General features: G+C 54.5%; 1 protein-coding gene across 4 annotated transcripts in view; it reads right to left on the bottom strand.

The window, feature by feature from the left end:
• Window positions 1-25713, bottom strand: part of LAMA3 (laminin subunit alpha 3) — a 139025-nt gene that overhangs the window by 32690 nt on the left and 80622 nt on the right. For 3 of the 4 annotated variants that reach the window (XR_009454219.1, XM_059707464.1, XM_059707465.1), the window contains exons 32-46: window positions 24778-24918; window positions 22683-22844; window positions 21698-21796; window positions 20329-20412; window positions 16282-16512; window positions 12185-12298; window positions 10549-10658; window positions 7126-7206; window positions 5684-5787; window positions 4328-4378; window positions 3217-3368; window positions 2683-2793; window positions 2453-2564; window positions 1850-2017; window positions 717-913 (exon numbers count right to left, since the gene is read on the bottom strand). Coding sequence is in view for 3 of the 4 variants with exons in the window: in XM_059707464.1 (XP_059563447.1) it covers window positions 717-913; window positions 1850-2017; window positions 2453-2564; window positions 2683-2793; window positions 3217-3368; window positions 4328-4378; window positions 5684-5787; window positions 7126-7206; window positions 10549-10658; window positions 12185-12298; window positions 16282-16512; window positions 20329-20412; window positions 21698-21796; window positions 22683-22844; window positions 24778-24918 (1917 nt within the window). In the remaining variant the exon portion in view is untranslated. Of the gene's footprint in view, window positions 1-716; window positions 914-1849; window positions 2018-2452; window positions 2565-2682; window positions 2794-3216; window positions 3369-4327; window positions 4379-5683; window positions 5788-7125; window positions 7207-10548; window positions 10659-12184; window positions 12299-14762; window positions 15097-16281; window positions 16513-20328; window positions 20413-21697; window positions 21797-22682; window positions 22845-24777; window positions 24919-25713 lie in introns of those variants that run through there. The other variant, XM_059707466.1, reaches the window with a different exon arrangement.

Consider the following 25713-nt stretch of genomic DNA (forward strand, 5'->3'; position numbering starts at 1 on the left):
TTGCTGGTTTCGCACACAACGCTCACCACTGGGAACGTGCTTGACAGCATCGCGGGCCCACAGTCCTGCCCAATCAGCTCCAGATGAGGCCTGTGTTCCATTTACTCCCAGAAAAACAGGTCATGGTTTAACATGCCCTTGCTGGTGATTGTCACCATGATGTTCACACATCTGACAGAAGTTACTTAAAACATATTATGTACGCCCGGCCGGCATGGCTCAGGGGTTGCGTGTCACACTCGGAACCAGGAGGTCACGGTTTGATTCCTGGTCAGGGCACAGTGTGGGGCGTGCAGGAGGCAGTTGATCAATGGTTCTCTCTCATCGTTGATGTTCTCACTCTCTCCTCCCTTCCTCTCTGAAATCAATAAAAATATATTTAAATAAACATACTATATACTTTGAATGAATAACAGTATGAGTTTAGTTTCTCATCTACTCGGTAACATTATTCCTTTAGGACTCTGGCAGCTGGGGTGGGGGGTGGGGGGTGCTCTCCTTTCTCTGTGGTTTAAGTTCAGAATCTTTTCTGGCAACTGAGGAGTTTTGCACTTGATGCCTTAATGCCTCGCTCCTGCTTGACTAGAGGGTTCCCCACGCAGAGAGGTGCTACAGACTGGATGCACAGACAGTCCTGGCTATGCCATTTAATCCACAAGAGAGCCGTCACCCTCCTCCTTCCCTAGTGACCATGGGCAGATGCCGTTGGGACTCACCTGGATGGACTCCAAAGCCCGCTCACTGTCCTGGTTGAGGCCAGTGGCCTTCCTGGCCTGGGCGGCCGCCTCCTGCAGTGCGGCCCGGAGGCCCGAGAGTCTGGCCTCGTAGTCATTTAAGGAGTCCCGGATGCTCTGAGCAAGCGCACTGTGCTCCCCCGGGCGGGTGTCCAGCCAGCTCCTCACCCGGTGCAGCACTGAAACACACACAACAGGAGATGTGCCCACGGCCGCTACGCTGCAGAGGCTGCAGAGGAGAACTGAGCTTCTAAACACGTCATGGCCCTCCTCGAATCTGCGAGGGGACGGGAAGGGAGCCGACATGCAGGCAGCACCTGCTCTGTCGTCGTACCCGTTGCCTCACTAACGTTTGTGCTCATCACGTGAAACAGGAGTGACTCATCCTCACGCTTCCCATAAGGACACGGAGACTCTGGGAGATGAGGCGATGACCCAGGAGTGCACGGCCGGCCACGCGGGGACCAGACGAAGTCTGCGGAGTCCTCAGCACGTGCCCCTCCCGCCTCCGTGCCGGCTCCTTGCAGGTCAAGGCCAGGCTAATTTTAACATTTAAACAGCATAGACCTGCCTGTGGCGGTGATCAATGAGCCAGGGATAACTTTATTTTCCTAGAGAATGATGAACGGCATTTGAAAAAATATGCTCCACACTAATATTTCTCAGTTTTCAGCTAACGAGGCATTTCCCCTAATTAAATTAAAAATTTAGGTATATTCCGTTCAAGTCTACTATGTCCATTTTTTGTTTTTGCAATAATAATGCTAATATCCGTTAGTAATTCAAACCCTGATGGGGTGGGGCGATCTTTCAAAAATGATACAACGAGAAAGTTGGGAGGAGCTGGAGGAGAGAAGACGGGCGTGCAGTAAAATGGAGCAGGGTGTCCGCGTCTACGATCTTAGGAGGGGACCCCTTTCTGCCTGATGGTGAGAGGTCACCTTCCACCTCCTCTCAGGGGTGTGGCCGGCTGCCCTTCCACCCCAGGCTGCTCTCACATGACAGACCCGGAAGCTGGACCCTCCGCTTGGCTCTGGGGACTCGGTCTGGCACTTGGCACCTGGGATTTCCAACGGACCAGAATGGGCGGGTGTCAGAGTGGGGGACGCCCTTACGCAGCTGCGCCTCTCGCTTCTCAGCCTCTGCGTCTCTCAGGTTCCTTGCAAAGTCGCGGCCCCTCAGCTCCTTCAGCATGCGCTGGGCGTCGGCCAGCTTCCTGGGGAACTCGCCGGGGGGCAGGGTGTGTCCTCCTGGGTCTGCCCCCGAGACCTGCCTCAGAAGGACTGGAGAACAGCAAGGAGGGTTAGACTGGGCGTTCGGGCTCCAGCAGACGACGTACAACAGGTAGGCATTTTTTAGGGTTCATGTTAGATTTTTAAACATTTTTAAATTGATTTTTAGAGAGAAGGGAAGAGAGAGGGATAGAGAGAAACATCAATGAGAGAGAAACACCGTCCACCAGCTGCTCCTGCACGCCCCCCACTGAGGATCAAGCCCACAACTCGGGCCTGTGCCCAGACCGGGGATTGAGCCGTGACCTCCTGGTTCATAGGTCGACGCTCAGCCACTGAGCCACACGCTCGGCAGTATTAGTTGTTTCATTATCACTATAGGATCTTCCTCATGATGTTGAACTTAAAGGAAAACCTTTCCGAGTGCAGACACAGGTTAAGTAACATAAAACAGTTAACAGATCATCGGGCTGAGTCACTGCTTACCGTGCACATTGCGGACGACATTTTTAATCTTTGTGTCCAGCTCTTTGGCACTTTGGGCTGTCCGATCAAGGTTGTTATATAACGTTTGTGCTTTTCTGGAGTTTATTTGAACCTACATGAAAAAATAAATGGATGAGCAACAAACTACGTTAATGGGGGGGGGAGGGGATGAATTAGCAATATTTTGAAAGTACAAACAAAAAGGTAATGTTATTGACCTAACACATTACCTTTTCTTGCAAAGTGTCAAATTCACGATTCAGATGACCGAGTTCCTGTTCCAAGCCATCCACCTTTGAGCCTTGGTTTGAAACGGCAGAGCGGTAGTTGAGCAGCTGGTTCTGAAAGTCAATCACAGAGTGGATCTTACTTTAAGCAGAAATTTGGGTTAAGTCCTATCAACTTGGTAAACCTGGTGATGACATGAAAGGCTCATTAGCAAGACCAATGCTGGTTCCGCAGGAAGAAACATGGTTCTTTGAAATAGGCTGCATGAAGAACCTACTTTCTTTTTTAAATTTTTTTATTGATTTCAGAGAGGAAGGGGAGGGAGAGAGAGAGAGAGAGAAACATCAATGATGAGAGAGAATAACTGAGAGAAACACCATCCATCAGCTGCCTCCTGCACGTCCCAAACTAGGGATGGAGCCCACAATCCGGGCATGTGCCCTGACCGGGAGTCGAACCGTGACCTCCTGGTTCATAGGTTGACGCTACTCCCCCGATCTCACCCTCCAGCGTCCGCCCGGCCCCAGGCTGCTCACCCGCAGGTCCTTGGTCTGGGTCTCCAGGAGCCCCATCTGCTGCCGCGTGCCCGCACTGGCGCTCAGCCCCTGCAGCTGCGACTTGACGAGGTGGAGCTCGTCCTGCAGGGCGGCCAGGTCGTTCAGGAGGGTCACCACGCAGCTGCCGCAGTCTGTGGGGCCACAACCAAAGGCAAGTGTTCTGCAGGCTGGGCCACAGGCGTGCAAACAGGCCCGAGGGCTCCACAGACCAGTTAACAGGCCCTGGACCACCAGGCAAACATCACAGCCCTAGACCTCTTGGGGGAGGCCTCTAGGCAGGCTGCGTCTTAGAACGAAGTGGGGTGGGCGAGGTGGGAACGGTACCAACGCCCAGTTATGAGATACGGGAGTCCTGGGGGTGTAAGGTGTAGCGTGGTGACTAGAGTTAACGATACTCTCGCATAGTTGAAAGTTGCTAAAAGAGTAGAAGTTTTCATCACAGGAAAACAGATTTCTATGTAAGATGATGGATGTTAACTAAACTTCTTGTGATAATTTTACTGTGTGTGTGTGTGTGTGTGTGCGTATACACCAAATCATTGTGTTGTACACCTTAAACCAGTGGTCGGCAAACTGCGGCCCCTTGAGTGTGGCTCTTCCACAAAATACCACGTGCGGGCGCGCACATACAGCGCGATTGAAACTTCGTGGCCACACTCCAGGGGCCAAACAGCCGCATGTGGCTCGAGAGCCGCAGTTTGCCGACCACTGCCTTACATGAATACAATGCTGTGTTAATTATATATCAATAAAACTGGAAAGAAAGAAAAAATGGTGAGTCTGTGTAAATTGTTGCTTATTTTATATGAGGGAACAATATTTCGTTATTTATTGCTATTTACCAGGCTTGTGCTAAGAGATTTAGAAGAATTTCTCCCACAGCCCTAGTGAGGTTGACCTAGTTATGATGTCCATTTTGCAAACGATGACTTGGAGAAGTCGGGTCACCTGCCCAGGTCATACCGCTGCGGACAGAGGCTGGACTTGGCCTTAAGTAGCCCTCCTGCCCCCTCCTCCTGTTGGTCCCGCGGGGGCTCAGGTCTCTCAGGAAGGAACGCGCAGCTGGGGGAGAGGCGCTTTCTTCACTCACCGTCACACTCCTCGCCGGGGCCGCCGTCACTGGGCTCTTGGCTGAGGCAGTCTGGGGGGGGGGGGGCGGCCAAAGGAGACAGTGTCACGCGCGCATCGTCACCTGCTTCCTGACGGCTTTCGGAAGAGCTGGTTTGCAAGGTTTTAGCCTCCACACTACCCGCTGTCACAGCTCCGCCCGCTCCCTCCCATCCCGGCCGCCGAAGGGGCGCTTTCTCGTCTCCCGCCCCCTCGCTGTAGGAACTTCGCTTTGGCCTCTGGTTTTACACTCGGTTTCCTCTCTAGGAAACAGCATCTACTCTTACAATTAAACTCCTCATCGTCAGTGCGGCGTCCCCTTCGTGGGACAGCCTCCTGTGCCCCATCCCGGGGCGTGCGAGAACACAGGGACGCGGCCCTGAGGCGGGGAAATGACACTCGTTCTAGACGGACAATGACCATCTACGCGGCGCTCCTCTGGGAGCAATCCCGGGCCGGGTCTGGTCTGTGGCCGCCGGGGAGACGGACCCGGGTTCGCAGATGATGAAGCGGAGGCTTGGAGAAGTCAGGGCACCTGCCCGGGGCCACACAGCTCTGGGTTGACAGAGGCTGGGCTTGACCTTAAATAGCCCCCCTCCCGCCTCCGCCCTGGCACGTCTCGGGGCCTGCTCCTCGGAAATCACACTCGTACTCTGTCAGACAAGGAAGAGGGCGGCCTCCCTCTTCTTCCAAGTCCTTCCTAAGGACCAGGCTCATTCCCAGGGGCCACCTTGTCCTTGGCAAGTAGCCCATCGTAGACGCCCCCGAGAACAGATGGCCCTGGAGAAAGAGCACCTGACTGCGCCAGACGCAGAACGCGATGCGACCACTACTCATGAAACAGAGGTCCTAGCAAAGCCATCAGAACTGAGGTTACGCTGGCCGCAACTCACGGACACGGACAAGTGCGGGATTGCAGGGGGGGTGGGTGGGTGGAGGTGGAAGAGGGCATAGAGGGGGAAAATAAAGTAAAACAAAAATTTAAAAAATGAGTTGAAAACAATTTACTTTTTTCGATCCCTGGTCAGGGTATATCCAAGAAGTAACCAATGAATGTTTAATAAGTGGATAAACAAATGGGTATTTCTCTCTCTTCCTCTCTCTCTGAAAGCAATACATTTTTTAAAAGCTGCATTTAAAAACCATTTACTTACAGCAACCTACTCAAAATAAGTTATCCACCAGCGGAAAATGCCGCCTGGGCATTCCACCGGGTGTCGAAGTAAAGGGCCGTTTGTCAGCTGGGGCACTACGCTCCCTGACAGCGCTGACTGGGGCTCCTCACCGCTCCTCTGCCCCGGCCTGAACAGGCAGGTAACAGGGTACCAGTGGCTCTTACCTCCGGTCAGGGGGTCACAGCTGCCCAGATGGCCGTTATCACAGCTGCAAGGCTGGCAGCTACCTCCCAACTTCTGGGGATTCCCGAAGTATCCTGGCGCACACCTGTGCCAAGTACAGAAGAGGAGGAACACGCAAAGAGCTCAGCGTTGCTCCCCCCCACTTCCTGCTCCAGCCCCGCCTGGGCTGTGGCACCCCATCAGAGGACGGCTCAGTGGGTTTTCAGGAATGTGTGTCTATGGCTTGAATGAGAATGTGAGAGTGGGGTGCAGGCAGAGACGCTGCCTTCCTCTTGGGCCCCCAGGAGGGCGAGCCCTCAGGGACCCCTATCGCCGGACAGCAGGTGAGCAACATGCACAAGGAGCCAGACACGCTATTATCATGAATACGCACTGACCTGGGAGGGATTACCAGTGGGCACTCGCTGACATGGGAAGGTGCTGCTAACATACCATGAGGTGAGAAAACAAGTCAAAGCAGAAGGAAAGAGAGGGGCTACAAGAAAGCCGGCGCCTGCAGAAAGGCTGTGAGCACCGGTTTTCTGAGGGAGGACGGACGTGAGAGGACTGTCAGGCCTCAGCCAGGTGTGGCCAGAGGCCAGAGAGCGTGGTGGGCCTCCTCGGTTCCCTGCTCACCTGCATGACATCACCTTTATAATAAGTATGTATTGATTTTAAGATAAAGTCATTTTAAATTTAAAAGCACGGTGTCCGTATGATGCGGCTGTTACACGCTTTCTTTTCCAAATACGTGTGCACTACCTTCCCAGCCAGCTTACAAGTGCCTTCCGCTGCCCTCACAGTGCTCGGCTGTGCCGGCGTGTCGCTAACCCTAAAGCACTGCATGGGGATGTAGAGGTGCGTGCGCGTGTGTGTGCACGTGCGTGTGCATGTGCGCATGCGTGTGTGTGTGTGTGTAGGGGTGTCTAGGGCTGTGGGGATGTGTGTGCATGTCGGAGTATGTGTGTGTGTACAGGCAGGTAGGGGTGTGCATATGTAGGGGCAGAGGATGTAGGGATGAACTTAGGTGGAGGTGGGGGATGTAGGGATATGTATGGGAGGAGGATGCAGGGTGTGGAGGGGAAGAGGTATATGGGAATATGAGGGAAGGAGTATATAGGGGTGTGCAGGGGGTAGGAGTGTGTAGGGGTGCATGTTGGGGAGCACATAGGACTATGGCCTATTGGACCTTATTCTCAAGTTTCTGAACAGTGTACACACAGGAAAGGCAAGGAAGGAAGTTAATGATTTGTTAAGTGAGCGTCTTGTATTTTTCCCAAGACCTTTTTCCAGCCTCAGGGAAACCACAGCCCCACCCAGCTCTGAGCTGGGACCGGGCAGAGCCCTGCCCAAAGCCAGGTGCCTGCAGGAACCCCCCTCAGGGCCCCCCCACCTGCAGGGCCCCCCCACCTGCAGGCTGGCGGGGGGCAGAGGCAGCACCCACCTTTCGCACTGCGCTCCCGTGTAGCCAGGTTTGCAGGAACACTGCACGCTGCTCCCCGTCACGACGCAGCCCGTGGCGAAGCTTGAAGGAGACAGAACAAAGGCCGGTGAGAGTGGCCTCCACGGGCTCCGGGCTCATTACTTTTGGCCACAAGGAGGCAGCAAGGCGCTGCTGCTTTGCTGGAGAACGTGCCTCCCGCGGAGACGTGCAGAGACAACGGGGGACTCGTTCAGCCGCCGTCGGGCGCATTTCGGTGAACAGGGACCAAAGGTGTTTGTTCTGTTCTGTTTTGGGCCTGAATTCCTTCCCCTAAGACGAGCAAAGCAGCTCACTGTGGATGAGACGATTACAACAGCATTTTCCCAGAAATAACAAGGAAGGCATCCAACAAGTCTGGGCAGAACAGAACACAGAGTTCGGGTTCTTTAGGAAAACGTTCTCCGTGTTTACTCTAGTTCTTTTACATCAGCACATGGCCTTCTGGGGGAAAGCGGTGAGGGGCGGCCCGGAGCCCAGGGCACTGAGGCACGAGCGTGGGGCCCCTTCGGGCTGTTTCCCAGGCCAAGTTGTGGGATTCTCATTTCCCTTCTTTTAGTTCTCAACTGGCGTACATTTGAGAAGCTTTTTAAAATATGTACATATTTATTGATTTCTGAGAGGAAAGGAGAGGGAGAGAGAGAAACATCAACGATGGGAGAGAATCACTGATCAGCTGCCTCCTGCATGCCCCGCACCCGGGCCTTTGCCCTGACCGGGAATTGAACCATGACCGTCTGGTTCATAGGTCAATGCTCAACCACTGAGCCACGCCAGCTGAGCTGAAAAGCTTAAAGAAAAATAATAATAAAAAAGATCATGAAAAAAACCCCTTGAGAAATGTCTATCTCTGTGCTTTGAACATTCCGCTGTGTAAGTCTGAGGGAAATGACTCCGTTTACCATTTGCTGGTAAAAAAAAAAAAAATAATCTATAATAATAAAAGAGTGATATGGTAATTAGACCGGATAGCCAAACGACCTCCTGGACGTCCTTCCAGATGGCCTTCCGGATGAGGCCGTGGCTGCGAGGGCCGAGGCCCTTGCACGGTTTTGCGCACCGGGCCTCCAGCAAAAATAAAAATCTTATTTGGGAGCTTCTCTCGGCCGGCAGAGCCACAGCTCCAGGGGACAGTCGGAAACCCGCCAGCGGCACCCATCCTGCTGGAGGAGGCTGGATATGGCTGGGCCGTCGGCTGATGCACTCAGGGAAGATGAAAGCTTCTTCCATCGCATGGGAACCCGCCGCCTCCACCCCCTCCAGCCTCTGCTCCAACAAGTCTGGGCGGAGCGGGACGGATCTCCCGGCTGCTCGGCGGCAGGACCAGGCAGGCTCGCGGAGCACCCAGGCCACCGCCAGCCACGCAGGAGCCTTCCCACAGGCACCACAGGACAGGCACCGGGGCCAGCGCTTCTCTGCTGCTCGGCGGACACCATCAGCCTGGGGCCCACACTGTCTGAGGCCTGGTCCTGCTGGCTCTTTACTTTTAATTAAAAGCATTCCTATTGATTTCAGAGAGGAAGGGAGAGGGAGAGACATAGAAGAGATAAGAGAGAGAGAGAGGACCCGAAGCCGGGAGGCATGGACTGACACACCTCCATGTGGGGTTGGAGGGACGAGAAGCAATAACCAAAGAACTTACATACTCACAGGCACAACCCATGGGCACGGGCAATAGGGTGGTAAGGACCTGGGGGGTGAGCAGGGGCTGGGAGGCGGGGGGTAAAAAAGGGGGGGAAATGGGAGACATCTGTAATCCTATCAACAATAAGAATATATTTAAAAAATAAAGTTTTTGCAAGAAATTTTTAAAAATGATGAATCATTGATAGGCTGCCTCCTGCACATCCCCCACTGGGGGTCAAGCCCACAACCCAGGCCTGTGCCCTGACCAGGAATCGAACCCTGACCTCCTGATTCAGAGGTGGATGCTCAACCCCTGAGCCACAGAGGCCGGGCTCTTCCTGACTTTATTGCTTCTCTTAGTAACTGTGCTGGTTTTCCATGGACCCACAGTGCCCATGCGCAGTGAGCAAGAATGTGCCCAGGTGCCCAGAGCTTTCTACCTACATAACCCTGGGCCACAGCGGGTCCGAGAGACAGCCCAGAGCACACCACACTGAGGGGGTCAGACGGTCCTGTGCTTCCACGCCTCACAGGTAAAATCCCAACGTCTCCCTCCAGCTTGCCTGAACCCTGCCCGCCAGCCGCCTCTCCTGGCCCCTCTCCCACACCCACTGCAGCCATGCTGCCCTTTCCCTGCCCAGGGACACATCCCCGCGGGGCTTTCTCTTCTGTTCTCTCCTGGCCTGGGACCCGCGTTGCTAAGATACGGTCGTGGCTACTCCAGCTCAGCACTCACTGGTCCCTGCCCACAGACTCCAGAACCCCTCCCAGCACCCTCTCTGAAAGGCCTGCGTGTCACCACCAGCTGCACAACCCTCTGTCCGAGCGCACTTTTTACTCATTTGTGCGTGTTTACCGAGTGCGACAACTCCCCCCGCACCTTCCCCAGGTACAGCTTCATGAGAGCGCTGTGTGGGTCTCGACTGCAGGTCCCCCGGCACCTAGAGAAGGTACTGGGTGCTCCAGAAATACTTGCACAGCCCTACTGTGTGGCTCAGTGGATAGGTGTCGGCCTGCAGACTAAAGGGCCCCAGGTTCCGTTCCTGGGCACAGGCCCAGGAGGTGGGTGATCAATGATTTTCTCTCATCATTGATGTTTATCTCTCTCTCTCTCTCTCTCTCTCTCTCTCTCCCCCCCACTCTCCCTTCCTCCCAGAAATGAATAAAAAATCCTATATAATAAAAGGGTAATATGCAAATCGACCGAACAGTGGAACGACCAGTCACTATGATGCGCACTGACCACCAGGGGCAGACGCTCAGCCAGAAGCTGGGTCATGGCTGGTGAGCGCAGTGGTGAGCCTCTCCTGCCTCCCCATCAGTTGGACATCCCCGAGGGCTCCTGGACTGCGGAAGGACGCAGGCCGGGCTGAGGGGAGCCCCCTCCCCTCAGTGCACGAATGTCATGCCTGGGCCTCTAGTAAATAAATAAATAAATAAATAGCCTCAGTCACGGAACAAACAGCGAAAGGAGAGAGGAAAAGGGAAAACTCTGAAGTGCACGCTTGCAAAGACTTTGTTTTGTCTTCTGGTTTGCACGTTTTGTTTGTTCTTTTTTATGCGACTGCTTTACTGACCTCACAGAGCACGCAGGTGGCCCAGGTAACTGTACCATTAATGGCTGTCAGTGTCGCCACGGGATTGTGCCGCCATCACCACACTCAGCTGCAGAACCTTTTCACCCCCCAAAGCAGCACCATGTCCCACTGCCCCCCCCAGTCCCAGCCACCCAGCCACCCAGCCACTGCCTGTCCCCGGTACCTGTTGGTGTGCGGGCACGGGCAGGCCCTGCAGGAGCCCTGGATGGCATTGCCATAGTAACCGTCCTGGCAGCGCTCGCAGTGCTCCCCGGCCGTGTGGTGCTGGCAGTTCTGGGGACAGACAGACGGCACAGTGAGCCACAGCCGATCACACGGGGGACTGTGGAGACCGCGGCCACCCTCGTCGCGCAGATCGTCACCACGTCCTCGGTCTCCGCAGGGTGTGGCACTGTGCTAACTGCAGTGTTCCCGTCTGTCCCGCCACTGCTGGTGCTGGAGAGGGTGTGCGGCCCTTCCGCCCCCTACTTGGGGTTTGGTGCTGGGGGTGCGGTGGGGTGACCAGCTGGTTCAGGTCCATTGCATAGCTGTGGGTCTTGACTAAGTTCCGCCTTCCCTGAGCCTCAGCGCTCTCCATACATCAACTTTCCTGCTGTGTGATTTACATGCAGCTCCACTTTTCTTAAAATGTGCAGCTAGGATAATACCCACTTTCCAAGCTTGCTGGGAGCGTTTCTGAAAATAAAATAGAGCTGCCCAGCCGGCGTGGCTCCGTGGTTGTGCATTCTGACCTGTGAACCAGGAGGTCAGGGTTCGATTCCCATCAGGGCATATGCCTGGGTTGCAGGCTTGATCCCCAGTGTGGGGTGTGCAGGAGGCAGCCCATCAATGATTCTCTCTCATCACTGATGTTTCTCTCTCTCCCTCTCCCTTCCTCTCTGAAATCAATAAAAATAGATATTAAAAAAAATACAGGAAAAGGTCCCTGAGAATCTATTGTGTACAGGAGAACTTTCTACAATATTCCAGAAGACTGTTTTCCGGTGGATGAGCCACGGATGGCAGGACGGCTCGCCTGTGTTCCTCGCTCCCACTCGCCTCAGCCCTGGAGGGCTTGTGCTCGACTGTGTGCACCTCTCCTTCTCCCCGGCCTCCTCCTGACCTGCTCTCCTCTGCCGGCCACGCCCTCCACAGCCTCCCGCCGCCCCAACAAAACAGGAGCCACGGGGAAGACTCCGATTTATTAGGTCCTCGCAAGAGTTAAGTCCAGGACCCTCCCATTCCTATCATTTAATGGCCCGGCTGGTGTGGCTCAGAGGATGAGCATCGACCTATGAACCAGGAGGTCACGGTTCGATTCCAGGTCAGGGCATGTGCCTGGGTTGCAGGCTTGATCCCCAGTGTGGGACGTGCAGGGGGCAGCCTATCAGTGATTCTCTCATCATGGATGTTTCTTTTTCTTTTTAAGTCTTTATTCTTCTTTTCCCCCATTGTCTCCCTTCTAGCCTGCCCCTGCCCCAGGCCCTCACCACCCTACTGCCTGTGCCGTGAGTTATGCACACATGCACACACATTCTTAGGTTGATCTCTTGTATCCCTCTCCCCCTCTCCCTTCCTCTCTCTGAAAGCAATAAAACTATATTTAAAAAATCACTTAATGAAGCAGAGATTTAGAAGCGAAGATGTTAAAATGGAGGAGGGTGAGGGGTGAGGTGCTTCGGACTCGTCTCTCGGGCCTCCTGCACGTGCACAGCCCCGCTGCCTGGGGTGTAGGATGTGACAGTGGATGTCCCGGGGTGGGGGTGGGGGAAGGACAACACAGATCGCCTGCTGGCAGCGTCCCAGCGTCCTGTACTCACGATGCATGTTCCAGAGCCGTCCTGGCATCGATGCGAGTGTCCGTTGCAACTGCAGGGCACACACCGGCCGGTATACAAGCCTTCGTTGTCCCGATAGTATCCGGGGCTGCAGCCCTATTTTTCAAATGAAGTGTTCAGTCAGAACGGGGGAAATTATTCTCCAAAGCACGTGACCGTTCTAACGGACAAGCCTCGCTTCTTAAATCTCCCCTTGGTCTGTCTGTGGATGTCACTCCAACACCGGCCTGTCCACCTGCTTTCTTCTTTGTCTGTTGGGCTCTGTTTTGTTCCCAGGCCCTGGGGGAGGGGGGTGTCCTGGGGGGAGTGTGTTTGTGCCCGAGTGGGGGACCGGGGCGGGGGGGGGGGACGACGGGGGGGGGGAAATCCCGAGAAGGGAAGTTTGGAGGGTGGGTGTGGACCTGCTTCCTCTCCTTCTCACGCCAGCTGTTTCCAGGGGGAGGGGATCGGGGCGGAGGTGAAGGTGCAAAGGGGATGAGGACCTCAGTCCTTCGTGGGGAGGATTCTAAGCAAATCCCTTCAAGTTCAAGTTCTTTGGTAGCCATTCCCACTCCAGGTACGGATTTGGGCAGGTGGGTGAGGCCGTGTGGGAGGAGGGGAGGAGGGGGTCTTCACTGGGACCCACACAACCGGGGCAGGACTGTGGGATCGAGCCCCCGCCCCTCAGGAGCTACAGGCAGCAGGGGGAGCAGCGGGGAGCGTGCCCGGTTCCCACAGAACTGGCAGGGATAGCGGGGCCGACTGTGCACGAAGCCAGCTCAGGCAGCCCCTCCCTGCTCCCGCTCCACAGCGCTGACCACTCTGTCCCCCGTGCACTGTCTCCCAGGGCACACAGCCGTCACTCTGCACACGGGTGAAAAGAATGACCCTTTGTAGTGAAGTCGTCTACTTTAAAGAGGTATTCTAGTTAAGGACGCCCCGATAAAGAGAAGCAACTATTCCTACACCAGCCCCTAAACATGATTTAGATTTCTGCCGTTAAGCCGAATTCCAGGCACTTTTGTTCCTTCGCAGAGAGAACCAGTGCCTGGCTAACGCCAATGCCGCCCCTCGCACCCCTCCCGGCCTCCCAGGTGCCCTCTCCTCAAAGCACCAGGAAATGTAATCTTTCAAGATAAAGGTCTTTTGTCCAATCCCCTCTCAACAGCCCCTATGTCTTCAGACTCTGAAACTACCGCCCAGGGACACCTGGACGTGAACTGGCCACCCTGACCCGTCCGTGGCCACAAGCTCTCTCCCGGTCAGTGGGGGCGGCGGGACCGGGGACCGGCCGGCGGGAGAGCCTCCCGCACTGCCCGTCTGGAACATGCCCGCGGCTGCCGGGAGCTTCTTCCACGGTGACCCGCGAAGCCACACTGTGCACAGATCGGGACCGCAGCTTCCAATGTACTTTCCCTCCAGCTGCCAGGAACCCGGCTTAGCCAAGGAGCCGCTGCAGGAAACGAGATTCCTTCAGCTGCGCTATGAACGGGCTTGCCCGAAGGATCCAAGTATGAAAGGAATGCTCTTCAGCCCAAAGCACCGCCGAGATTTCTTTGAACGAAATTCAGCCGACCAGGGTCTGGTCGCCTCTGCAAGCCAGTCATCGCGGCTCATCAGGGGTGAGGACCGGTGATTATCACCACCTGTCACCTCTCACACACACAGTAATCACATTGGCTAAGGAACAAGTTATCCAATAAAGAGGTACAGCGGGTTCGTTTGCAACAACACCAAGTAAAAGCCTCAATTGGACGTTCTGTGGGGAAGGGCAGGCGACCCTGGTTAGAGGTAAGTCATCCACCCTGATCTGCTCTCATTCGAATCGGAAGAAGTCCTTGCCGGAGGTATGGGTCCCGCGGCTCTCAGATAAGCCATCTGTCAGTTCCTGAAATGTGATCATTTCCCCTCCACAGGGCACCTGAACCCCAGTTTACGTAAAGCTCAGTTCGATTCTGACTGCATGAAAGACGTTCCCTCAGTGACAGTGGGTGTCCTGAGATGTGACTTCAGGAAAGGGGCTTGCAGCTCGTCATTTCTCAAATGGTCATTTCCAGGGTAACTTTCCCGAGGACAGCTGAGGCGCCCACAGCTATTCAGCAGCCGGAGGATCATGGCTGTGAGGCTCCGTGCAACGCCCAGGACGTGGAGAGAGAACCGAATGTGTGAGCTCAAGCCCTCGCTGAGCCGCCTGGTCCGTGTGGTACCAACATCTTAAAACAGGGACTTCGCTGACCCTGATGGCTGCCTTCGCGGGTCATTTTCTTCCGAGAACTGGAAAGCCGATGGGCTCCGGGCTCTTGTTTGAGGCTCAGGTTACTCTCAAAAGGGCTCGTTTCACAGCTTATAACCTCCCACAAGTGTTCAAACCCTCAGCTGCCTGGCACTTCCAGGGGGGCTGGTGTTTGTAGGGTGTGTGGCTAGCCTGCCGGGCCCTGCAGTAAACACGCCAGTCCAGGGGAGGGGAGGCCGCCGGCCCCGCCCCAGCCCCCCTTTACCCACTCATACCCTAAGGAAGTTAAGACACCACAAAGCTGGGACCCCTCCCCAACCCCACGCCAAAATGTGAAGGGGACATTACCTGGCTGGGTTTGAACTCCACAAAGCCTGCTTGCTGGCTGCTTTGACCAGGAGGCTGAAGAAACGCCACCCTTTGCTGCTGGGCACCGTACCCCAGACACTGCCCCAGGGCCGCCCCGAAGATCCACAGCCACCCCACGCTCCGGGCCGACCACCTCACTGCCGGGGGCATCTTGGTCCCTGGGCGTCTGCTGGCTGCACACCAGCCTCTGCCCTGCCTCTTATACCAGCCCTTCCTGCCGGGGCCAGGCCGCCTGACTCAGGTGAGGCGGGCTGTCTGCGGCGGGAGGCCCCACCTGTACCTGCACCCATGAGTCAGCCTGGGGAGAGCACCGTGAGCCGCTCCGCAGAGCAGCCGCTCTGTAATCCCTGCCAGGCGGGGCGGGCACCACCTTCCATCCACCTGGCCTCAGACGGGTGGGCGGGCAGCCCAGCCAGGAGCAGCTGTAAATCACAGGCTGAGTCACGGAGGCCACGCCCTGGGTGGGAGGGCGGGAGGCCCTAATCCCAGGCTCCACTCCTTCCCTGGAGCTATGCATTTCAGTCATCCGCTGGAGAGGAGGAGAGGGATGGGGGAGGGGGCCCTGTGGGCTACATGGCAGGAGACAGGAGCCCCAAACATGCAGATAATGCACTTTAGATTAAAAAACAACAAGGACTCCTAGGCGCCGGTCCCCGTGGGGTGTGCCGCCCTCGAGGGCTGAGAAATGAAGGGTGTCCGCAGGACGTACAGGACGACTGTTTCCTGACAACTGTACCAACGTTGTGATTTCTCCTCTCGCTTAGCAACAGAGCAGACTGACAGCCTGAGGTGTGTAGTCGCTTCATTTTAGAGCACATTTTAAAAAATGTATTTTTATTGACTGCAGAGAGGAAGGGAGGAAAGAGAGACAGAAACATCAATGATGAGAGAGCATCACTGACCAGCTGCCTCCTGCACGCCCCCCACTGGGGATGGCGCCCACAACCCGGGCCTGTGCCCTGACCGGGAATCGAACCGTGACTTCCTGATTCATAGGTCGACGCTCAACCACTGAGCCACACCAGCCGGGCTGAGGGCGCGTTTTAATCCTGTAAGGACAAGTCCAGTCGACTGGACCTCAAGCGAGGACCTGCTGTGAGTGGGAAAAGGGGACTTTGACGTCCCCACGAAGGACTGGGATGTACTTGGACTTAACTCTGCAGGGTGGTGATGGAGGGAGCCTGGGTTAGAGAGAAGCACGAACCCAGGTCGGTACCAGGGAAGCAGCAGCTCGGATACTGGGGTGCGCCTGGGGCTCCTTCCAGCCTCCGGGAAGCTCTGATGTGACCCCCAGATCCACGGGCTCCTCAGCTCTCCCGTGGGTTCCGAGACACTGGGATTTCTTTCCACTTAACACCTGGGGGGGGGGGCGGTCCAGGCAAGACAGGAGCCACAGCCCCGCCGAGGCCTGTGCGTGAAGCGGGCGGCCCAGACCAGCTGGTGCTGGACAGCGGCCAGGAGTGCCCGGGGCGCTTGCACGGACAGGAGAATTTCCTACCTGGCATGAGTCACCCGTGTAGTCAGGGGGGCAGGCACACATCTCCACCGTGTGTGCGCGGCGCCCGCTCCCCGTGTCCGAGGCCTCCTCCAGCCCCACCCCGCTCAGGCTGAGCCGCTGCGTCTCGCTGAAGTACAGGCCTCGAAGGCGCACATCCTCCAGCCCCGACAGCACCACCATCAGCTCCGCCCGCGTCACCGGGGCGCCGCTCCCCGCGTGCCGGAAGCTTCCCTGCAGGGAAACAGAGAGGCAGGCTCACCTCAGGGAGGCAGACACCCAGACAGTCGACGACACAGCAGAAAACAAGATGCCGTCGGAGAGGAAGGGCCCGGCGGGGGACAGACACTCAGGCGTCAGATGTCCTGCCTCCTCCCGGGAGGAGGGAGCGCTGCGTCGAAGGGGGAAACGGAGGCAGGAAATCAGGAACAATGCAGTGAAACTGGAGTTTCCAGGGTTAGGCTTCTTTTAAAATGTACTTGTGGCCCAGCTGGCGTGGCTCAGTGTTTGAGCATGGACCTCTGAACCAGGAGGTCACGGTTCCATTCCCCGTCAGGGCACAGGCCCGGGTTGTGGGCTCGATCCTCAGTGGGTGTGTGTGCAGGAGGCAGCCGGTCCATGGTTCTCTCTCATCACTGATGTTTCTATCTCTCTCCCTTCCTCTCTGAAATCAATAAAAATATATTTTTTAAAAATAATAAATAAAATACACTTTTGTTTGTGCAAGCACCGAGAAAGATGGCATGGAAACTGAGGGATGCAGCCCAGCTATTTACATGTGAGTAACTGGGACAGAGAACACAACCTTCTCTTGCGCACACACATTCATTTTCTATGATAAAAGAGATACAATATAAAAATTATCACCTTAACCAGTTAACTGCCACGATATTTTGAATTTAATTAAAAAAGGTCTGCCGCCCGCATCTATAGACACTTATGGTGCACAAACGCTAACCGTATTTAACTGTACGCTACAATACTATTACTCTACGTGCACTGTTGTAGGACAGGTGCCTAGAACTCTGTCATCTTGCAGGACTGACCCTCTACGCCTACTAAGAAATCACTTCCATCTCCTCCTCCCGCACCCTGCCCCTGGCGACCATCGCACTTTCTGTCTCTATGAATCTTCGAGCTTAAATACCTCTCTACAGGAAATCATGCAGTTGTTTTTGTGACTGGCTTATCTCACTTAGCACGATATCCCCCAGTGCCATTCACGTTCTAGCCTGTGGCGGGGTTTCCTGCCTCCTGAGGGTGGGATCACATTTCTACGTATGGGCCACGTTTTCTTATCCATTGTTTTCGCCTCTGGGCCACTGGGATAGTGCTGTGATGGACACACGTGTGCAAATATGCCTTTAAAATTTTGTTTCCAATTCTTGTGGATATATATCCAGAAATGGGATTGCTGAATCATGCGGTAATTCTATTCTTTAAATTTCTGAGGAGCCTCAATGGTTTTCCACAGCAATGCACTGTTCCACCAACGGCATACAATTTCTCCACATCCTTGCTCACTCTTGTTCTTTTGTTTTGTTTTGTTTTTAATTAAAAACATTTCTTGTAGCCTTCCTGGTAGGTGTGAGGGGTGTCTCCTGGCTTTGACATGCATCTCTAATGACAGGGATGTGGGCATCCTGTGCACAAAAGCCTGTGCTTTTAACCTCTGGAGTCTGCTGGTTCCTTGGAAGAGTCTCCACGTCTCTTTAATGGGCAGAGCAACAACACCTAATCCCTCGGCAGCATCCTGAGGGTGAAAGCGATTAGTGCTGTGATGCACATGAAGCATCAGAACAGTGTATAGTAAACATAAATAAATGGTAACTGCTATCCTATATAATAAAAAGCTAATATGCAAATTGTCCCCTTGACCAGGGGCCGGCCAGCCAACAACCGCCTGCGGCCCCTTCCCCAAGCCGGCCCCGCCCCTGATCAGCACCCCCCTACCCCGATCGGGGCGGGCTGGCCGGACCCCACCAGCGCACAGATTCATGCACCGGCCTCTAGTTAACACATAAATATAATACTTATGTAATTTTAATGTAAGTTTTAGCAGTTTGAGGTATACTTTATATACAGTAATATTCCCTCACTTTACGCATAAAACTTTTAGTACATTTACAGAAGCACAATGTAATGTTAGGACATGTCCACCCACCTCCAAGAGCAGCCTCCTGGCTACTGCAGTTACCGCCCATTCCCATCTCCAGGCCCAGGCCCCTGCTAAGCCACATGCTGCCTCTGTGGACTTGCTGATGCTGGACATTTATATAAATACCAACTTAACTTCAACAGTATACAGAAACGTGGCTTCCAGTTGCTTCATTCCCTCCCCTGCTCCTTTGTCTACGGTCATATCACTTACATTTTTATACACTGTAGGCTCACCAACACAGATTTAAAATTATTGCTTGATGCAGCTGTCATTTAAAGCAGATAGGAGAAAAAAGGAGTTATAAATAAAAGATATGTTTATACTACCTTTTCTATTTACCTTTGTAGTTACTTTTACCTGTGTTGGGTTTCTTATGTGGATTTAAGTTACTGTCTAGAGTCCTTTCATTTCAGTCTAAAGGATTCCCTGTGGTATTTCTTGTAAGGAGGGTTGGCTATTTGATGAATCTTCTCAGTTTTGTTTATAATAGAATGTCTTCATTTCCATTATTTTTGAAGTACATTTTGCTGGACATGTAATTCTTTGTTGACAGTGTGTTACCTTCCGCACTTTGAAAGTCTCAGCCCATTGTTGTCCAACTTCCATGGTTTCTGGTGAACAGTCAGCTGTAATTTTATTGAGGACCCCATGTATGTGACACAGTGCTTCTCTCATGCTGCCTTCAAGATTCTCTGTTTCTCAGCAACTTTACTATGATGCTTCTGTATGTGGATTTCTTGCATTTATCATACTTGGAGTTTGTTGAGCTTGGGTGTGTAGATTAATGATTTTCATCAAATTTGGGGAGTTTTCAGCCTTTATTCCCCCCCCCCCCCTTTCTGGCACTCCTATTGTGCACATGTTGGTACATTTTTTCTGAGTATCTCTGAGACTCTGTTTGTGTTGCCTCACCTTCTTTTCTTCCTGTTCCCCAGATAGATAATCTCAATTGAACTTCTTCAAGTTGGGTGATTCTCTCTTCTGCCTGCTCAAACCTGTTGCTGAGCCCTTGTCTTAGTCAGCTCTGGCCGCCATAACAAAATACCTTAGACGAGGCGGCTTAAACAAGGTGCATTTCATCACAGTTTGGAGGCTAGAAATCCCAGGTCAAGGTGCCAGCCAGTTAGGAACTCTCTTCCTGGCTTGCAGATGGCCACTCCGCACTGTCCTACACGGCAGGGCGAGAGTGAGCTCCCCGATGTGTCCGCTTATAAGGACACACTAGAGGGCACACGTCACCCTACCAGGTCAGGGCTCCACCCGTATGACCTCATCTAAGCTTATTCACTTCCTGGCTCCAAACCCAGCCCTGGGGTCAGGGCTTCAACATACGAATCGGTAAGACCGGGCTCTCCTGTTCTCCTGTAGTTCTTTAGGCAGCGTGTTCTCTAGTTCTTTGACATACTGAAAATGCTGATTTAAAGCCTTTTGTAGTAAATTCAATGTCTGGGCTGTTTCTCCTCCAGCCCTCTCCCCGCAACCTCCCACGTATAAACCACATTTTCTTATTCTTTGATGTTAGACGTCTTTGTGGCGTTTCCGTCAATTCGTCCCAAGCATTTTTTGGACACTCACCAGGTCCCAGCACTGAGGGAACCTGAGGATACGTCGTAGCACTTAGAGGCTCATGGGGTTTTTAAGACAAAGAGGATAGACAGTGCTCGTGCCATAAAAAAATGGCACAAACAGAGCCCTGTGAGGATGAAACTCTATAGTTTCTATAACTCGTTTTAAACGGAGAGATATAAATGATGTTTATATTCGGAGGATTCGTATAATTCATATTTTTACCTCACAAAGTAAGTTAAATAGCACAACTGTGTGGAAGGGCTAAGCTGTGAGCAGAGGGCCCTGGAGAGCCAGGGAGGCACGTTCCGGGGGTCACCCACCTCCACCAGCTGCAGCCGCCCGTGATGCAGCCTGTCCGGTCGCGGGTCACTCGACTCCTCGTGGACGACGGACATGCGCTGACCCTGTTCAGAGAAAAGCATGCCTGCCCTCAGGCTGTGGCTGGGCCCTCAGGCTGTGGACAGGCTAAGAACAAATTTATGTGGATCTGCATACGTTGCATGAAGTGCCCGATTCTAGAAAATTGTTGGGAAATAAACTGACTGGCAAAGGATGAGTGACAAGGAAGCAAAATGCTACTACCCAATACACTGCGGGTTCACAGCCAGGAACCCCCAAATCCTCTTGACAAAAGATGGCTAAAAGGATGGGGGAAAATTTTAAGCTGTGCCTCACAGTTAGTACATGAGCTTCTGTTTCTATTGCTGCCTACAGACTGGACTGTGGTAGCAAGAAAGCGCTTTGGGGGGTGGGCTGGGAGGAAGGTGCCAGGCTGCAGTGCAGCCTGCAGAGCGGGGAGCCTCAGGCTAGCCCCTGGGGGGACCCAGCCCTACATTCCTCACCCTCTGGACTCAGCTTGTCCACCCAGCTCTGCGCCCGCTCCCTAGCACAGGGCACAGGGGAGGCCAGCGCCCACTGTCAGCGCCCCCACCCCAACACACACACACGCCCCAGCTTTCTGTGGTAGCACCAGACCTGACAGGAATGCCTTCGAGCCGTGTTTCAGAAAGAAGAGATCATCTGCGATCACAGATCATTTTAAACCTCAACCTGAGCAACATGCCCAGTCGGCTCTTCATCACAGCAGCCCTGACACAGCGGAGTAACGGTTCATGCTCCAGGGAGAAATTTTGAGCATCACCTCTCTGTGAATCTAACCGTCTGCACAATCAACGTGTTGGCCGTAACATATAGGTGTGCTGATGGCCTGGCCTCGCGAGACTCTGCACAGAGAACGAGCCTGGGATACCGCACTGCTTGGCAGTGGTCTTGGTGGCAGCCACTCCTCCCTCAGCCGTCACTCTCAGACCTTTGGTGCTTCGTGTCAAGGTGCTTTGCAAAGGTTGAGGTGACTCTTTTTGAGGACAGGCATTGCCTGCCCTTTAGGAGCCCAGCCATGTGGCCTTGTCGGCAGGAAGGGCTCAAAAGCATTTGGAAAGGAAACTGAAAGATGGAAACATAAAAGTGAACTTATGAGAATTAAGTTATGAGCCACTAAGCACATAGGTCTGGGGGGTGGGGTGGGGAGGGGTCCCGGCAGGCACTGCGTGCTCTACCCTTCATTTAGTTTCTACAAATATTGGAAACGACGTCATCGAGACATTCGCAGCCCCTCGTCAAGCTGCCCTAAAGGGAATCAGCGCCGACGGCGGCCGCCCGCTCTGTCCCTCGCGTCGGGCTGGTACCCACAGTGAGCTGCACGTCTGGCTGCTTCCCCAGCAGGGCCATGTCGGCCGGGAGCCCGAAGGACTTGACTTGGTAGGTGAGGAAGCCACCGTAGGAGGAGACCTGCAACAGGAGGGATGTGGTCAGCAGGCAAACACGAAGAGACAGGGCAACATCGCTCATGTGAGACATACGTGGGCCCAGGGTCTGGAGAGAGACACAATCAGCCTGTTAACAGGGCCGCTAGCGAGCGGACTGGGATGGTATTTAACGTTCCACAGGATGCCCACTTTCGATCACTTAAACCGCACAGCGTGATGGAGCTTCACAAGTAAAAGATCCTTCTGTTAAAAAAAAAAAAAAAGCGTAGCCCAGCTGGCATGGCTCCGTGGTTGAGCTTCCTGCCGACAGCCTGCAGGAACAGAGACCTGCTGGCAACCGGGACAGCTTGGAGGTGGACCCTCAGCCCAGGTGCCCACGCCCCGGCTGACACCTCGACCGCACCCTCAGGAGCGACCCTGAGCATCCGCTCCTGGACCCCTGACCTCAGAAACCAGGCTAGGTCATCAGTTTGTTGCTTTAAAAGTCGGTGTTGCCCGAGCTGGTGTGGCTCAGTGGAGAGAGCATCCGTCTGCAGATTGAAGGGTCCCGGTTCAATTCCAGTCAAGGGCACATGCCTCAGTTACGGGCTCGATTCCCCAGTGTGGGGTGGGCAGGAGGCAGCCAATCAATGATTCTCTCTCATCGTTGATGTTTCTATCTCTCTCTCCCTCTCCCTTCCTCTCTGAAATCAATAATATAAATATACACACATATATATACATATATGTATATAATATATATATTATCTTTTAAAAAGTCAGTGTTGCAGGAAACCTGTTACTCAGCGAAGATAACCAGTGCATGGCCCACCTGTGCAGGTGAAGAGGCGTGCGTGAGACAGGAGCAGGTTACGGGGGAGCAACCACATTCCCCACACACAGAGCTAGAAACCCCAGGTGGCGCCTACCTTGTCCCCCAGGTAGGAGGGAGGTGCGACCCAGGTGGCGCTGAGCACGGTGGAGGGCAGCTCCTGGAGGTCGGCGACCACACTGCCGCTGCCGGGGTTGAAGGAGACGGGGATCTGGGCCCTGTCTGCTGTCTCCAGGCGCCAGCCCATCATGTCCACAAACTGGAACACAAAAGCCAGGGTGGGAACGCGGGATGGGGCCTGTCGCCGCAGCTGGGCTGTGCAGAGGAGCCAGAGACGAGCGGCCGCCTGGCCTCACAGGCCTCCTGCCCCTGTCTCCCGGGACCCTGCCCTGGGGTCCTCGGAGGGCAGAGAGCTGGGGGTGTGGGGTTATCCTTGTGCCCAGACACATCCTGGCTCCTGACGTTGAGTAGGCGCCCATCAATGTGGGAGTGACACCTGGGTAAGCGCGTAAGTAACACCTAGTCCGGTGGGCTCCTGTTATGGTGAGCTCCTGCGTGTGAGGCGGGGAGTGGAACGCAGTGCTGGGCTGTCATCGCTGCTCTATGGGGCCTGGGCACTGACTATGCCCCTGGTCACACAGGGCGCCAGGAGTTACTGGGGAGAGGAAGGGAGCGAAGGGCTGGCAAGGCAGAGGTTAGGAATCAGGCTCCGGCTTCCCTGGGGGCAGAGGGAGGAGACTTCAGAGTGGGTTTACAAACTAACTTTTTCCCAGTTAAAGGCTGCACTCCTTTTAGGAGGCAGGCAATGAAATCTTTCTTTGAATACTTGCTGGATACAACACTCGCACAAAGAAAGCAAGTATTAGGCTACTGGTTCATGGAATAATGAAGGCAACACACGTTTGACTTGCATGGAGTTAATTTAAAAAGTGGCCACAGAGCCCCAGCTGGTTTGGCTCAGTGGTTGGAGCACCTGCCTGCGGACTGAAGGATTCTGGGATCTACAGTGAGGCCTTGACTTACGAGTGTCCCGACTAACGAGTTTTTCTAGATACGAGCCGTCTCTCGGCTGATTTTTTGCTTTGAGTTGCGAGCTAAAATTCGGGTGACAAGCCAGCTTCAGATACCCCACTGCTAGTTGGCGCAGCGAACGTCACAGTGAACGCCACCACATCAGCCCAGCATCACGTGTCTCACTCGTTCACTGTTGATTTGACATACGAGTGATTTGAGGTACGAGTTCTGTAGGTCAACACTCAACCACTGAGTGGGGCCTTCGACTGTATTCCGGTCGAGGGCACGTACCTGGGTGGCAGGCTCCATCCCGGCCCCAGACGGGGTGCATGTGGGAGGCAACCAATCAGTGGATCTCTCTCACATCGATGTTTCTCTCTCTGTCTCTCCCCCTCCCTTCATTCTGCCTAAATATCCTCGGGTGAGGATTCACAATAACAAAAAAGGGGCCAAACAGAAGATGTGGTGAAAGGCCTGAGAAAGAAGTAACACAGGAAGATGAGCTGATGAGAAGCAGCAGGGGAGGAACCACAAAGCCATGTGTTTAACGGTGCCCACTGAGCACCTACTGTCCCAGATGCTGCTGGGGCACTGGAAAATCGGAGCTCAGGCACACGTGGGGGAGGGAGGCAGATAATACACACATTTTAGAACTAATCGTACGATAGGGCAGAGGGTGACGGGTGGGCTATGGCGTGGGGAGCAGTGAGGGAGGCCCGTGAGCACCAGGCGCTGGAGCAGGGGCCTGACACCCTGCAGGACAGGACGGGGCAGGAGAGCATCTGTAGGAACAGCACTGAGGCTGAGGCACAGCCAGGGCCAGGCTCAGCCTTTTAACAAAGTAATACAGCCCGGCCCGGCCGGCGAGTCTCAGTGGTTGAGTGTTGACCTATGAACTGGGAGGTCATGGTTAGAGTCCCGGTCGGGGCACAGGCCTGGGTTGTGGGCTCCATCCCTGGTGTGGGGCGTGCAGGAGGCAGCCGATCAGTGATTCTCTCTCATCACTGATGTCTCTCTCTCTGTCCCACTCTCCCCTCCTCTGAAACCAATAAAAATATACGTATTTAAAACAACAACAAAGTACTACCCAGACACTCCCTGGCCCTCATGTTTCACGCCCATCCGTCCGCCCTCACTCGGATGTTCTCCCTGAAGCAGGCCGGCGCGCTCCCGCACACCTTCGCTCTCCGTCTGTGGGTGCTGTGGCAGTGACGGCTGATCCCAAAGCAAAAGCAGCTGGTGCAGCCCTGGGGGTTCGCCGGGTCCAAGTGGAAGGAGCCTTCTCGACACACGTCGCACTCGGCACCGTCCACATTCTCCTACGGAAAACACGGAAGGAGAGGTCATTCCCTCCGCGGGTCCCGACGGCCGTAACCTACCCGCACAAACGAAACTCAGCACAGGCTGCCAGGACGCGGATGCCAACAGAGCGTGACACGACGGGGCGTGACTGTTAAGCTTCCTACGGCCTCACTGCTTAAACCAGCTGTGTGAGCCGTTGGAGCGGCGGTTCTCAGCCTGTGGGTCGCGAGCCCTTTGGGGGTCGAACGGCCCTTTCACAGGGTCGCCTAAGACCACTGGAAAACACATCTACAATGACATACTGTTTTTGTGGTTAATCACTGTGCTTTAATGATGTTCAATGTGTCACAGTGACATTGGGGGTCACCACACCATGAGGAACCGTATTAAAGGGCCGCCGTGTCAGGAAGGCTGAGAACTGCGGCTTAAACGTGTGTCCCCCACAGGCGCAGGGCACGTCCTTCCCGCTGGCGTCTCGCAGGCAGGGAATCGCAGTCGGACGGGACCAAGGCCTCCCGACGCTGGGACCTGGGGCCCGACAGGCACAGCCAGGAACAGGCTCCTAGGGCACCTCTGAGCCTCTTGAATTGTAGGCAGAGTGTGTGGGTGCCCGGCCGGCGTGGCTCAGTGGTGAGCGTCGACCTGTGATCCAGGAGGTCAGGGTTTGATTCCCGGTCAGGTCAGGGCACGTGCCCGGGCTGTGGGCTCGATCCCCAGTGTGGGGCGTGCAGGAGGCAGCCGATCCATGACTCTCTCATCACTGATGTTTTTCTGTCTCTCCCTTCCTCTCTGAAATAAATTTTATATATATA

Source organism: Myotis daubentonii, chromosome 8 (assembly GCF_963259705.1).
Source record: "Myotis daubentonii chromosome 8, mMyoDau2.1, whole genome shotgun sequence".
Taxonomy (NCBI): Eukaryota; Metazoa; Chordata; class Mammalia; order Chiroptera; family Vespertilionidae; genus Myotis; species Myotis daubentonii.